The sequence below is a fragment of the Cololabis saira genome, chromosome 12, assembly GCF_033807715.1.
Source record: "Cololabis saira isolate AMF1-May2022 chromosome 12, fColSai1.1, whole genome shotgun sequence".
Lineage (NCBI taxonomy): Eukaryota > Metazoa > Chordata > Actinopteri > Beloniformes > Belonidae > Cololabis > Cololabis saira.
In genome coordinates, this window is record NC_084598.1 from 24,020,714 (window position 1) to 24,036,431 (window position 15,718).

Consider the following 15,718-nt stretch of genomic DNA (forward strand, 5'->3'; position numbering starts at 1 on the left):
TTTTTTAGGGAGCCGAAATTCCAATTACCTCTATTGACATGACTATCGTCAAATCGTCAGTGGCCAATAAACACTCCTCTTATATGTTTCCATTTAGGTCCCGCACAGAAAATCCAGCACAGAAGTTTGCAAAACTTTTAAACTTGCAAACTAAACTTTTAGAATCGCAAATAAAACTTTTAGATTTGCAAACAAAACTTTTAGAATTGCAAACAAAACTTTTAGACTCGAAAACAAAACCTTCATATTCGCAAAAACAGAACTTTTAGATTCGCAAACAAAACTTTTAGATTCACAAACAAATCTTTTAGAATCGCAAACAAAACTTTAAGACTCGCAAACGAAACTTTTAAATTCGCAAACAAAACGTTTAGACTCGTAAACAAAACTTTTAGACTCGTAAACAAAACTTTTAGATTTGCAAACAAAACTTAAATTCACAAACAAAACTTTTAGACTCGCAAAAAAACTTATATTCACAAACAAAATTTTGGATTTATATTTCAATTAAATACTTTTTACTTGCAATTTTAAAAAAAAAAGAAGAAGAATTACAGTTTGTGATTAGTCGAGTAGTCTTTGCTTGCATAATAAAGAAACAAAAATCCCTCCCTACCACACTGGCATAGTAATGAAAACTGTAAAATAAGTGGTTTCATGATGGTGTATAATTACAGTGAATTATACACATTATACAATTATGTTTGAACGAATTTGAGTGGACGTATTAGTAACTGTCGCTCTTTAATCGTAAGCAGCTGTGGAAATGAATAAATGTTGAAATGACCTCCAGTCTGATCTTTCTAGAATCCACTTTTTAAACTAAATAGTTAAACTATTTAGGCAGTTTTGTATCCCTTCCAGCACTGCATAGATTGTTTGTGTCCTGGGTGTAAAACCTGTAGCCCCTGACAATTTGACCCACTCTTAAACCTCTATGTCAATAGGGTTGTTTTGGATGTGTTTGATTTTATCAGTATTTTTTTCCAAAGTTTACACAGTTTGTGTGTGATCGCTGGGACAGCTGGGACAGGATGCAGGGTGTTGATGGATCTTGTGCGACCCCTGACACTAAGAAGCAGGTGGATGGCTGGTTAGATTTTCTGTGTTTTACTGACCCCTTGTGGTGGTTGTGAGGAGACAACAAATGACAGGAACAGAAACCGGACGCGCACCGACGCGCCACATCTCAGACATGCAACAAGTCATGCTTTGTAACTTCAGACTGAGATGAAGCACTTGATATTTTCATGACACTGGGAGGTGACCGTGCATAACACTCAAACATCTAAAAATGATATCGTTTTGTGTTGTACAGCGCTCTGGGTGCCTTCCAAGACATTATTATTATTATTATTGTTATTATTATATGCATTAAAAAACCTTGTTTGTATCTCTCGCGTGCACCTTCTGCTGACGACAGAAGGATGTCGTGCAGTTTGTGGTTAATAGTTTAAAAAAAAGCAGCAGGAGCTTCCTCTCTCACACGAAAGCCTTGCAGCACCTTCTCAGAAAATCTAACTGCACTAAAACCGCAAATACCAAGGACTCTCACTCGTTTTTTTTCTTTCTTTTACATACACATATTAAACAGTAACTAACGCAATTTACAATTGTTTAATACCTCGCGTTCCTTAAACCTTGAACACTTGATGTTAAACATGTGAGTGTGGTTTACCAACACGTTTCCTGTTTCTCCTTAAACACAACAGCTAATGTCCGGGTTACAGAAAACTTCCGTCCTAAGGTGACATCAGTTTTTTTTATTTCATTTGTTTCTATATTGCAGTGCATTTCCTTCACAGAGCCGCACTTGGCAGTTATTATGAGTCAGTTCAGTCACGCAGCCCCAGCGCTTCGGACTGGATGGAAAATGTGGTTTCTAAACGTCTTTGCAGTTATGTGTAAGTCATATTTATCTTTTATTTCATGTTTATAGTTTTTAAATGCTATTTTTACATATACTCTTATCTTCGGCTATTATTCATTCTTGTTTTTATGTGACAAATCTGAATTTGTGCAGCTCGGGACATAGGAAACCAAGTCTCTCATGTGCACATCTTTTGAATTTGCATTTATTTTACAGCTTTAAGCTGATGTATTATCATAATCATTAATTTTGTGCATCTATTGTTATTTATTTAACCTTGAAAACATTTAGTTTTTGACTGGAAAACACATGTTCCACATCCAAGCGGACCTCTGTTATTGTAAACTAATTTATTTACTGATAATTGCAAATTAGATAATAAACAACTCAGGCCAAAGACATGTTTAGGAAGTAAAACATGGGTAACGGTAATATGAGGAACATGAAGTTCTTTATTGTCCTGAGTTCGTCAGTTCCTGTGGTAGTCCTGTTTGAAGCATTCAGCTTATCTTGTGTTGTTTAACACCGGAAACTTTTATTCTAGTGCTACAAAAATATTTTCCTCTGTATGAATGAATGTGTCAAACATGACAACATGTTCATGACCTTTGGGGCTGCAAGTAAGAATTTGATGATTTTATTGAACATTTCAGACAGATTTATGAAAAGCACCTGCCCAGACTTTGATCAATGCGAAAAGTTCACATTGCTTGTTTTACCTTTAAGAAAAAACTGGCTCCTAATTTATTTTTTTTCAGCTCTGTATTTAAATGATATGGTTGCTTCTGGTTATGGCCACCCTTTGAATATAGAAATAGCTGAATTCCAGGTTGATCGAATCTTAAAGTGTGCTCTTCATGTTCCCACTCTCTTTTAGCAGTCGCCCAAACCGTCAGCGCAGATTCAGTAAGCGAAGCTCCAACAACAATCAGAGCTCCAACAACTGTCTATGGTGAGATTTTAATCTTTAACAACTTTTCAAAGCGATAACAATCAGGTACCTTCTTTCATATTTTAATGAGTTTTATTTAAAATATATATATTGTAAAAAGATAACTTCTTAAGGTCAAGCAGTATCTCAAAAAGCATTACATCTCCTTGAATGGGCGTCATCAAAGCCTCTGTGAAGTCATCATGAGCTTTATCTGTAGGTTTTCTCAGTCAGTAGTCTTGTTTTGCAATGTTTGGATGGTCGCCTATGAATCTTGTTGCAGAAGCTAGGAATAAAGACTTTCCAAACACCAATTATGGACTGATGTGCATACATCAAATGTAATTATTTTCATTTTTTTGTCTGAACCTCATCCTTACCATTTTCATAACATTTTCAGTGCCTCCCGTACCAACTGTTCAGCTGATGTCAGCTGAATGGGATGTCTTCCTGACTGAGAAAGTGGAGTTAAGTTGTAGTATTGAGGGCAGCTCTGGCTGGAACTTTAAATGGTTTAGAAATGAACAGGAATTACAAGAAGATTCAGGTTTGCTCTTTAAAGGAGACGGCTCAGTGGTCATGATCACTGCAGAAGCTGAAACCCAGTCCGGGGCTTATACCTGCAAAGGAGAGCATCAGACAAAAGGTGTTTCCACTAAAATCAGCAACAAATTTAACATCAAAGTTAACGGTAAGTACATATTGTGTATATATTCACTCTTTAACTTTATGGTTCTTATTTACAGTTTGTAATTATGATTTGTGATGTGTATTTTCAGACCCACCTAAACCCACTCTGAAACTGCTGACTCCCTGGTCAGATGTGTTTGTAAATGAGGCAGTTCACTTAAGTTGTGACATCAACAAATCTGGCTGGATGGCCGTCTGGTACAGAGACAATGTGAATCTCGGTGGAAATGGAAAAACTCTTGAGATTACTTCAGCCAGCCAGTCCGATCAAGGAGAGTATTCCTGCAAAGCTAACCTTGCACCCAGAGGAGTCAGCTCTTCCCTCAGCAACACAGCCACTGTGAAAGTTCATGGTGAGCTTTTTATGCGTGATGTACACTAACTTTACAATCATTTAGTCAGAGGCTTTTGGAACATAACTCTTTGTACATTTGTCATTTGTGAAACATTTTTGCCCTCGGAGGCACAACTCCTGAACTAGTAATCATTCTATAACAACTAAATGTGCTCATATAGTTTTTTATTTAAAATATATCTACATACTACTACTGATTGCTGCCTCCAAGTAGCCGAAAATAAATTGGTTAGAGAGCTGCATTGAGTCACTGTAAGTGTGTGAATGATCAACAATCATTGTTGGCTGAAATAGAGGGCCCCAAAATCAAGTTTTGCTTTGGGTCCCATGGAGGCTTAAGAAATGAGGCTTTGACTTACTACTTTAACTTGAGACTGTGAGAGTTTAAGTATTAGGAATGCAAGTTAGAGAGAATCCCCCTAAATGATGCTAATTTGTTTTTAATGAATTTCCTTCAGTTAGAAATGTAAAGAGCATAAACTTAAATGCCTGCAATAATAGTCATATCCCATACAGGAAGAAGTTATTTGTTGACTTTAGTTAATATTATTCTTGTTTTAAAAAAATAATAATACAAAAAAATAAATAAATATATGTATGTATGTCTCTTCATATGAATTTACCTGAGTTACTGTTCAAATGTAAAATGTCCCTTTAAAAGGAATTTACATTTACCATAAGAGTACAGTTTGATGAGTTGTCCTATTTTCTTTTCTTTATTCTGAATAGCATCGAAGCCCAAACCCAGGCTGAGTCGAGATTCAAACTTTGATGTGATGTATCCGGGGGAATCAATCACTTTCACATGCATGGTTGATGTTTCTTCTGGATGGGAATATGTGTGGTACCAGAAGAAAAAAGAAATTTCAGGCAGTAATACTTTTAGGATACCCTCTCTGGGTCCTTCTGACAGTGGAGACTACCACTGCAAAGCCAAGAGAGGCCAAAACCCCTTCTACACCGAGGACAGTGATGTTGCATCTCTGCAGGTCTCTGGTAAGTGGCTCTTTATGCTGTCACCTGCCAGTTTGCACAACAACAGAGGCAACGTGATGGGTTAAGGCCTCCATCTATATGAGCATGTTTCTCTTTGGAGGGCTGTGTTGTACTTTGTTTTTCTTTAAATTGTCATTTATCACAAACAGATTTATTTGTGGATGTTTTTGTGATGTATATTTTCAGACCCACCTACGCCCATCCTGAAACACCTGACTCCCTGGTCAGATGTGTTTGAAACTGAGGAGGTGAAGTTTAGCTGTGAAGTGAGCAGCTCTGGCTGGACGTTCACCTGGTACAAAGATAAAGTGAAGCTGGATGATGAAAGATCGCTGTTGAGCATCGCTTCAGTCAGTCAGAGCCATCAAGGAGAGTATTCCTGCAAAGCTAACCTTGCACCCAGAGGAGTCAGCTCTGACTTCAGCAACACAAGCACTGTGAAGGTTTATGGTGAGTTTTCATGGTATAATATACATTTGTTTATGTAGATTATGATTTAAATTATGGTCAAATTAACTTTCATATTTTTATTGACATAGATAACTTCATGTTTATCCAAATATCTTGTAGCAAGAGTTTATTAATCAATACTTCATTGAACTTAAAATAAAATGGAAACGGAAATATTACACTTCAGCCTAGAGATTCCTAAATGTAAAAATATAAAAAATAAACATATTTTTAACAAGGATCACGGGAACATTTAAGTAACCTGTGCATTTGTTAAAAAAATTATACTACTTTTTATGTTCCAGATGACATTATTTCTCTTTGTGTGTGTCGTTGTATTCCTCTATATAAAATCGTGTTTTACTGCGTGTCTCCTGAAAAATATGCAAACAACATATTACAAGTTGTCTGGGACAACTTGGTGAATAATCATAAATCAGGAGTTCATTGTAAATTTTGCTGGATTTACCCCCTTTTTAATCCAACAGCAATTCTGTTATAATATTAGTTTTTCTTAAATCGCCATAATAATTTAGATTTTTTTTGTTTATATGAAGTTTGAAAGATAATGATCAATGTAAAGTTATCCCTAATAGGCTGTTTGGTAATGTTAGATAAAATGAGGTGTACATAGTACAGACCTGTGTAACCTGTGTGTTGTCAATCTGAAGCCTTCATGACATTGCATTGGGGAGACATGTATACATTAATGTACAATCGTAGATTAGAAATTACCCTTACATGCGTTTAATGTATGCACTCAAGTTATTAACAGCACCATAGAAAGACAAAGTCATCTTCTCTGTCTATAAGCAGGAGAAGTTTTTGGAAAAGTAATTGTAATTTAGCTACATTTTGCACATAATGGTCTCAACTGCATAGAGTCATAGGGTAGCTACATATATATATATATATATATATATATACATATATATATATATATATATATATATATATATATATATATATATATATATATATATATATATATATATATATATATATATTATGGAGAATAGCTCAAGAGGTTATATAAAAATACTATAATCCTCAGCCACAGTCATTATTTTTACATGTGAAACTACTTCTTGAAATTACTTCTTAATATTCCTCTGTTGTACAATTTTTATACAGTTCGGGTCTAATGAAATAATTATAAATACATGGGCATCAGCAATTTTACTTACCGCCATGCCATATGTTGGGATTTTTATGTTGTAATACCCCAAATATAAGGTAATCCACTGGGTCTTCAGTTCTCCAGGTGGTGGGGGGGACCGAGTACTCTTCTCTGTACTTTTCTAGTCAGTAGGATAGCATTTGGCATAGATTACATCATTTGGACATTTTAGAGGAAGCCCGAACCAGGAGAGCTTGGTAGTTCGTGCTGTTTGACGCTGTACTGAGCAAGGATCCAGGCAGGCATTCTGCAAACATGTTACAGGATGAAGAAAACAAGTTGTAAAAATGAAACTCTGCACTCTGCACTTAATGTAAATCATCTGAAATAAATTGATTTGGGTTTTTTTTTTTGTAAGTAGGGTAAACTAAACCTGTCTCAGGACGGTCTAATCCCAGCACAGTTCTAAATTCAGAAGCAGTTTTCTATCTGAAAGAGTTTATTCGTTTCCTGTATTCACAGACGTTTACACACAAAGGCTAGAGGAAAAGTGAAACACCAAAAAGCAAGACATGACCTCCATTTTGAGTAGTCATTGTCATACATGTATATTGATTCTCCCCTTCTCATGTTAAATAGTATTAAGAGGAAGCTAAGTGAACTCAACTTAAATTAAAAGTTACTGCCCCAGGCGTACATCATATAAGAGGCTTATCTTAGTTTAGCACAGACATTTTGTGATGATGCATTTGTTGGGCCGGGGAAAAAAGGGTTTTTTACTTTTCATATTCTTAAACAAGAGGGAGCTAAGTGAACTCAACTTTTACTGAGAAAGTATTACGCCTGGAGTAACATGTCTGTCAAAATCTTCTCAGAAAAGTGCTTGTTCTTCATTTTCTGAAGGAGTGATGTGTTGTTGAAATGTCCTCCTTTCTTTCTTTATTCTGAATAGCATCGAAGCCCAAACCCAGGCTGAGTCGAGATTCAAACTTTGATGCGATGTATCCTGGGGAATCAATCACTTTCACATGCATGGTTGATGTGTCTTCTGGATGGGAATATGTGTGGTACCAGAAGAAAAAAGAAATTTCAGGCAGTAATACTTTTACGATACCCTCTCTGGGTCCTTCTCACAGTGGAGACTACCACTGCAAAGCCAAGAGAGGTCAAAACCCCTTCTACACCGAGGACAGTGATGTTGCATCTCTGCAGGTCTCTGGTAAGTGGCTCTTTATGCTGTCACCTGCCAGTTTGCACAACAACAGAGGCAACGTGATGGGTTAAGGCCTCCATCTATATGAGCATGTGTCTTGTCTTTGAATGGCTGTGTTGTACTTTGTGTTATTTATCACAAACTGATATTTATTTGTGGATGTTTTTGTGATGTATATTTTCAGACCCACCTACGCCCATCCTGAAACTGCTGACTCCCTGGTCAGATGTGTTTGAAAATGAGGAAGTGAAGTTTAGCTGTGAAGTGAGCAGCTCTGGCTGGACGTTCACCTGGTACAAAGATGAAGTGAAGCTGGATGATGAAAGATCGCTGTTGAGCATCGCTTCAGTCAGTCAGAGCCATCAAGGAGAGTATTCCTGCAAAGCTAACCTTGCACCCAGAGGAGTCAGCTCTGACTTCAGCAACACAAGCACTGTGAAGGTTTATGGTGAGTTTTCATGGTATAATATACATTTGTTTATGTAGATTATGATTTAAATTATGGTCAAATTAACTTTCTTATGGAACATGTCATATTAGATGTTTTTCCTAAGTAAATTACAGTATTTAGTAAAATTACTACAAACTAGATTATTATAACATTATTAGCACAATAAAAGTAGAAAATAATCCTTTTAGATTGCTTGTTTCTTTTTTATTTGTTAAACAATCTTTGTTGTATGTTAAAGCAGTAATGTGTTTTGAACTGCCTGTTTCAGAAAAAGTACCCACTCCAACGCTCAATAAGAAGCCTGATTCTAACCCAATGTACATTGGAGAAGAAGTGCACTTCACTTGCAAAGTTGATGTGTCCTCTGGATGGAATTATCAGTGGTTCAAGAACGGAAATAGCCTTGGTAAATCTGGTGACGCAATCAGCATCAAGCTGGATCTGCCTGATGAAGGGAAATATTCTTGCAAAGCCAGCAGAGGTGTAAAAACCTCCACAGGACACAGTGAAGAAAAACAACAAGTGGTTGAAGGTAGGTCAAAAGGAACAATATTCACCTTTTTTCCCCTTTTTCTTAATATTCTGTCTGATATAAGTCATTTTGTGTATTCTTTTATCATAAACATGAAATGTAAAAGCTCTTTCATCTTTGACTAACCAGCTTTCTATGTGCATCTTGCATTTTCTGTTAGAACAGGATGTTGTGGCGTAGCACAGCGCCCATGCGTTTGCCCCAGTGTGGGCCGCGTACGTGTTTAGGTGGAGTTCTTATAGTTTTTCTTGCATGAGCTGTGCATGAAGACTGACAAAAAAGAAGAATGAGGTGATGACTGCATGTCAGTTGAAAAGGAAGTAGAACAGTCAAAATGAATGGCAAATAGAAAACAAGAGCTATAAATTACCAAACTAATAAAGTTAAAGCTTATTGATTCAAGCATTTCTGAATTTATGTAAACAGAGCCACATTTCATCATTTGCAGTGTTAAATCAAGAATTTATCTTTTAAAACGTGAAGCTTTCCATCATTTCAGCAACATTGCCCCAAGGCTGAGCAGAACCAAACAAAGACAATGAAATATAAATTTAAGTTATGAGCCATAACACAAGTCGTAAAATGCAAGTCATTTCTAAAGTAATACATTTTTATTTTGTTTGATAAATACAGCGTTTTACTGTCGGCATTCAGTCACCAATAATTGTTCCCAACGACTTATATCATTTAAACAGTATTGGCGGGAGGCTGGAGAACGGCACGTCTTCTCTCACTGAGCAGAAAAAACAGCACGCCTGCTGCGCAGACATGGTCTCCCATCATGAACTCCAGAAATTCTCTGATCTTTGGATAATTTTAACCGGTTTATTCAGCAGGCAGGCCTGTAGGTGATCTTATTTGTTTGACAAAGAAAAGGCAAGTCAGAAGTTGAGCAGTCCATGCCTCTGCCCTTTCGCTTTCCCACACTGCAAGTAAAAATAATGTTTGTGCGGTAAATTACATAATTTCTCTAAATCATCATTAAAGTCTTGTTACTTCCTCTTATTGCTGATGTATGAACGGAGATCAAATTAAAACCACTTCACTGTGCTTGACTAAACAAAGTCAAGCATTTTTACTAAACAGATGTGGAAAATGGTTTATTGTATCTCTGTCATGTTAGAAATTCCTGTTCCATCTCTGAAGCCGGTGACCCAGTGGTTGGACGTGTTTCCCGGTGAGGCTGTGAAGTTGAGGTGTGAGATGCAGCAAAAAAGATCTGTATGGACGTATACCTGGTACAGGAATGGAGAGGAGGTCCAGAGTTGCAAAGAAGTGACTATTGACACAGAGGGGATCAATCTTTCCATCCCCTCAGCCTCATCTTCACTTGGGGGAGGTTACAGCTGCTCAGGCGAGCTGGAGGGCAGGTCTGTCAGGAGCAACTTGAGCTCCGTCGTCACGCTAGATGTTTATGGTGAGAGATTTTCTCTTCTTTTCATCATTCAGTTTTTCAGAAAGATTTTTCAAGAATTTAAATTTTAATTAAGAATAAAATATGGGAAATGGGACATTTTCCACATCAAGCAAAAAAAGGGACTTAATTGCACACAAATTCAACAAAACAGCTTATTTGCTTTGGTTTGGCATATCGTGCCATGTTTTATGAAAATCTGTCAGGTTTAGTGAGAGGCTGCAGCACAGAGACAGCTGACTTCAGGGGCTGGAACTGGTATAAACAGTCGGCCTGGCTCCAGATAAAATATAACAACATCTCCAGGAGATGTTATTGAAATTAAGCATCATATACTAGTTAAAATCAATTTTTATCCCTACAGTCTTTCCTTTCAAATACTATTATACTTCTCTTTGCAGATGCAAAACCTAAAATCACACTGGTGCAGAATCCTGAGTACAGTTTGATGCACACCGACGACTCGGTCTCCTTCAGTTGTGAAGTCAGTAACTCCTCTGGATGGGACTACTTGTGGTACAAAGATAGCAACCTGCTTGCCACATCTGAAAACAGTCATGTTCACAACATCACTTCTGGGACGAAAGCGGACACTGGATCATATGAATGCCAGGTTAAAAGGGGAGTAAAGGAAGTCTACTTCTCAGACAAAAGTGAAGGTGCAAAAATTGAGGTTCACGGTAGGTTGACTTTTTGATTTCTGCTTTTCTTTCCTCTAGAGTTGAACGTGTGCTGTTATAGTTTTTGTTTTTGTTGCAGAGCGCCCGCAGGCTAGTATAATCCTGCAAACCGACTGGTCAGAGGTCTTCTCCACCGACAGCTTACTGCTGAAATGTGAAGTTGTGGGAAGTAACGACAACTGGAATTACACCTGGTGACTCCAATAAAAACCTGTCCTATGTGAATTTCATTCTTTTTTGAAAAGAAATTGAAATCCATCAAGAAAATTCAACTAAATCTTATTAAAACAGGTTCAGGGAGGGAGAACAAGTCGATCCATCATCAGAGAAGTCAGAAAAATATACAGTCACGCCGCAGAATGACCCAGCCCAGAGCCACTACACCTGCAAGGGCATCCGCAACGGCAGACCATCGTATTCCAGAAGCAGTGATTCCTTCAAAACCAAGAACCTTCGTGAGTATAACTGAACTCTGTAAGTTTGTATTTGTACCCACCAAAAATCTGATCTCACTTTCTTCTCGCTCGTAGTCTTAAAAAGAAGGATCCTTCTTTCCATCTCTGGTTGCCTTTTCTTTGGCATTATCGCCGTCCTCCTCGGATGCATTTTCCTCAGAGTCTTCCGCAAACCAGGTTTGGGTCCATTTCAGTTTATTTCCAGTGTATGTGTGTGTGTATATTTGAGAGATAGATGGACGGAGAAAGTGCTTTATCTATTGTTTATTTCTTTGCTTGGCAGGCAGCTGTTTTCGGTAATACATTTTTATAACAGCACATAAAAAAATAGCAGACAGTTGAAGGACAAAAGTTTCTATCGGGGGTTGGTGGACTCCAAAACCTATTTGAGGTTTAGCTGTGACCTATAAATGCTGACATCTAAAAATAAAAAACAGCTGCGGTAAACAGTTTTTTATCTTGTTTTGTTGTAAGCTTCTGAGGATGAGAAGCCAGACGAGGACAACCTGTTTCTCACCATGGCTCAGTTAAAAGACTTCACTGGTAAGTTGACGAAGCCTCTAACTGGTTCCGAGTTCAAACGTTTTTTTCTGAGAATGCTGCAGATAGGGAGTCATTTCTAAGTATTTTCTTTCTTTTTTTACTCTGGTCTGTGAATGTACCTGCCTCCACATTAATATTTGGATAAGGTTTTATTTTGCTGTGATCTGTGATGCTTAGTTCCTTCCTCCTTCTTGCTGCAGATGCTCCCTGTCCCCTCGCTGCTTACATCACTGAGAACGATCTGAATACGTCACCCAAAGGTAAAAAAAAAACAACCCAAAGATGAGTAAAACAGCAGTTTATGCCGGATTTTCTTTTGAACATCATATCAAAGGCACTTTTTCTTTATGATCATATCTGAGCAGAAGCTGACGACAACGGCACCATCTGCAGTGAAACAACACCATTACCAATAACCTCACAGGAGGACCAGGGTAATAAATATAAATGACAAATACACTTCCCTAATGAGCGTGACGATGCTGCCGGAGCGTCTCTACACACATGGCACTTTACTGATCCATCTTCATCTCTATCTTCTCAGCTGTGACGACTGGCAGCGATGGTACGACTGAAAATGGTGCTGGGATGGTTTCCTTTCATACATGAGTCACCGAAGATGCCACAAGCTCATTTTAGTTGCTTTGGCCCAGGGAGGCCTTAATGATGACTGCACACCAAGGACCATGTATTTTTGGATAAGAGAGACAACCTCACTGTGGCTGTGGCCCACATTTAACAAGACTCAACTCGTCCTGCTCAGTTCTGAGTGGAGTCGTCCATCACGGGCTGCGCAGACAAGCTGAATATTTTTGACCTGCCTGCAGTACGGGAAAAAAGTTTGAGCAAATTTCTCAGGAAATTAGGCAAAGTACCTCAGATACAAATATTGTACTCATGAACAAACAAGTTAACGTACTGAATAATTATGTATAGATTTATTCTGCATATTACATGCTCATTCACAACCTGTAACTGTTTTTTTATCAACATTATTGTTATATTTATCGCACACTGTTAATGGTGAAACATTATTTATGCAGCGGTCATTGTTGCCTCGCGCTTTTTATTTCACTTCTCTAAACAGACACCAGATGTCAGCAGAGTTCACTTTCACAAAAATTTATCTAATCCTAGAAACATTTCAACAATTGATTTAGCAGCTTTGTTCGGCTACAATGTTCAGTTGGATCTTGTTTGATATAGTTATTTTCATATTTTGTGCTTTTATATGTGAATTCATCAAAATAAACAGTATAAAATGCTGCCACAAGTGCTTCACGTGACAGTGAAAAACACATTTAACTAGTGGGTATTTCACTAGCAGGCATGTTTGGGGTTCTGTCAGTGGGAACCTGTAACAGTAACAAGATAGCAAATCAAAACCAAAGTGAAAAGCATGGTAATTTAAAAAAACAAACGAAACATCTTTTTATTACCCAGGAACGCCTGTAGGCTACAAACACAACCTGTTGTAACTCACATCTACTTGAGGACATCAGCCAATTTCTCAAAATAGTAGTCATAGTTCTCTTGACAATCCTCCCATGGTGTAAAGCTCTCCTCGTCCTCCTTCTCCACATACGTGTCCCAAACATGCACGAAGTCAACTGGCTTCATCATTCGCAACTTGCAGCCGGCCTGCACCAGAGCCTTAAGCCCTCCTGCAATCTCTGGTTCCTCCCACTCAAAGAGGCGAGAGCAGAATATGCAGAGACGAAGCTTTTTGCGCTGTTGGAGGATGCCGACCAGCTTGACAGCACAAGCTACGCAGGGACTGGATGATACGTACCATGTCACGTTGTACTCTTGGGAGGCGTTATTAGGAAGCACCTGTAAAGGCAGAGGAGGAGACATCTGTTGAGATAAACAATTATGGAAAAGCAAAATACACAATCCGCTTTTATTTCTATTTTGTACAATTTTAGAGAAGTCAAGAAAATGGTGTTTCATATATCATTTTCATTCACAGATAATTTTCCCTTTGGGCTTAATACTTCCCTTTAAGATTAATGAAGTATTATTCAAATTAGTTCATTTAAAACTGACAGACTGATGAGGACCGCAGAACATTAAGTTGAGGTCTGGAAGATCGAGCAAAGCTCCTTAGAGAAATGCTAATAAGACTACACGTCAGATTCCCCTTTCTACTGAAAAACGCTTTGCTAATGATGGAAAACACTGAACTGGATGTGTTCACTTCTACCGTGAAGGAGCATCTGCACAAATACAAAAAAACAAAAGCTTTCCTGCATCCAAAAAAGTTCATGACTAAACACTGAAAAATGGATCCTGGTCCTTTTTTTAGGCACCAATTAGAAAAAAAGGTGCAGACTTTCATTTAATACAGATGTATGATGCTATATATATATATATATATATATATATATATATATATATATATATATATATATATATATATATATATATATATATATATATATATATATATGTATGTACATACTGCAAAGCAATTAAAAAACGTGTCACCTAACTCTTTGCCTTCGGGACATTAGATCCTCTGTTACTCAGGTAATTCCCCATAGCCATATTTAGATTTTACTACATCCTCTAGACTGCCGCTGTCCCGCAAAGAGCTAAGTGAGAGCTTTCATCACCTGTTGAAAAAAGGCCTCTTCTGCGTGGGCTAAGGCATGTTCATCTTCCATGTAACCTTGCAGGGTCTCTGCGTTGTCTCCTGCTGTGTCCACTCTGAAGCACAGTAAGGTTTTGTTCCTCCCAGATGAATACTCCACATTCCTGAACTGAAACTTGAAGTAGAACGGGCTCATCAGCTCCCTGGTGGAGAGTTAAACAGGGGAGAGTTTTCATCAATCGTATAACCAACTTGTTTTCTTTTTCTGAATTTTCAAAAGACTGAGTCACCATCGCTGAGGATACATTTATATGCCCATCAGTGCTTTCAAAGTAATATGTCACCTCTGATAACAGTGGATTACTCTACAACAGGATGACGCACTGAATGGTAATGAAACTTCGGCTGAGTAAACAGTTTTTTCCGTGAATATCGGCTTTGAGGTCAGGTCATCTCAGGATTTGATCAGTGAATGTGTCTGGTTTATTTTCTTCTTTTTTCCCTCATTCAGATAAATTACATTCTACCTCTCCCTTGTTTCATTAATCTTTTGTTTTGGTCCACACAGAAGACCCAGATGGATCACAGAAATAGATCTTTTATGGCTTTGATGTCAAGCTGTCTCAGAGGACAAAGATTGGGGATCAGATGCAGAGCGAGATATTGCAGCAGGCCTCGGCATCTGTGCTCGCTCTGTGACTCATCTCTATTCTTACCGCTGAGTTAGGAAAGGATGGTGCCCATATCTGTCCTTGCTAAAATCAAGTAACATGCCTTATGAACTAAAGATGTAATAGAAGGGTAAAATACTAACCTAAGAATGAACATAGTAAGAAGAACAACTTTTTTGAAAATGTTTGAAATCTTACCCTGTGACGATCTCAAAAGGAGGCAGCTCAATGGGCTGAAACTCTCCATTGTCCTCATTGTTATTTGCCTCTGCTGCTGTGGCCCCTTCACTTTCTCCATTCGTCTTCTCCTCAGCCGCCTTTGGTGGCTCTGTCTTCTCTGTCTTTTCTTGCTTCTTCACAGGTTTATCAGGCTTCTTCAAAGCCTTTTCCTTCCCCTTTTCCTTTTCTTTGTCTTTCTCATCTTTTGCCTTGTCTTCGACTTTCTTCTCTTTCCTCTTAACGCCTAACCGGTTGGTTCTGTCGGCCATGATTTTGTGGAAGTAAGGGAAGTAAGGGGAGAGAGTTGGATGAAGAGAAGGGGTGGCGTAAATAGATAGCGAGTGAGTCAGTGTAAGTGGGGTGATAACCCTGGAAGAGCGACAGGAATAGATCCTATTGTGTGCTGATATAGGACTCAAACATGTGCGTCTGGACGGGTGTAGAGGGTAGGCAGCTCAACTACCCCCCAGCCCTATTTCCATGCCCTAGTCTGAAAGGCCAAAGGACAGGACATGACTGAGCCACAATGTGG

At 38.2% G+C, this 15,718-nt stretch overlaps 2 protein-coding genes across 2 annotated transcripts; one reads left to right on the top strand and one right to left on the bottom strand.

Moving 5' to 3' along the window:
* The first annotated feature begins 1,794 nt into the window (after nt 1–1,794).
* LOC133457148 (obscurin) lies at nt 1,795–12,965 on the top strand. Its single transcript, XM_061736071.1, has 18 exons — nt 1,795–1,904; nt 2,751–2,822; nt 3,202–3,492; nt 3,581–3,844; nt 4,576–4,842; nt 5,029–5,292; nt 7,365–7,631; nt 7,810–8,073; nt 8,345–8,608; nt 9,732–10,025; nt 10,424–10,702; nt 10,782–10,896; nt 10,994–11,157; nt 11,233–11,334; nt 11,632–11,700; nt 11,901–11,960; nt 12,066–12,134; nt 12,245–12,965. Exons 1-18 carry the CDS (start codon nt 1,826–1,828, stop codon nt 12,307–12,309), a joined length of 3,249 nt encoding a protein of 1,082 aa, XP_061592055.1. The 5' UTR covers nt 1,795–1,825; the 3' UTR covers nt 12,310–12,965.
* On the bottom strand, nt 12,624–15,527 carry apobec2b (apolipoprotein B mRNA editing enzyme, catalytic polypeptide-like 2b). Its single transcript, XM_061736072.1, has 3 exons — nt 15,166–15,527; nt 14,319–14,499; nt 12,624–13,533 (listed from the first exon to the last, which is right to left on the bottom strand). Exons 1-3 carry the CDS (start codon nt 15,453–15,455, stop codon nt 13,186–13,188), a joined length of 819 nt encoding a protein of 272 aa, XP_061592056.1. The 5' UTR covers nt 15,456–15,527; the 3' UTR covers nt 12,624–13,185.
* Nucleotides 15,528–15,718: the final 191 nt, after the last annotated feature.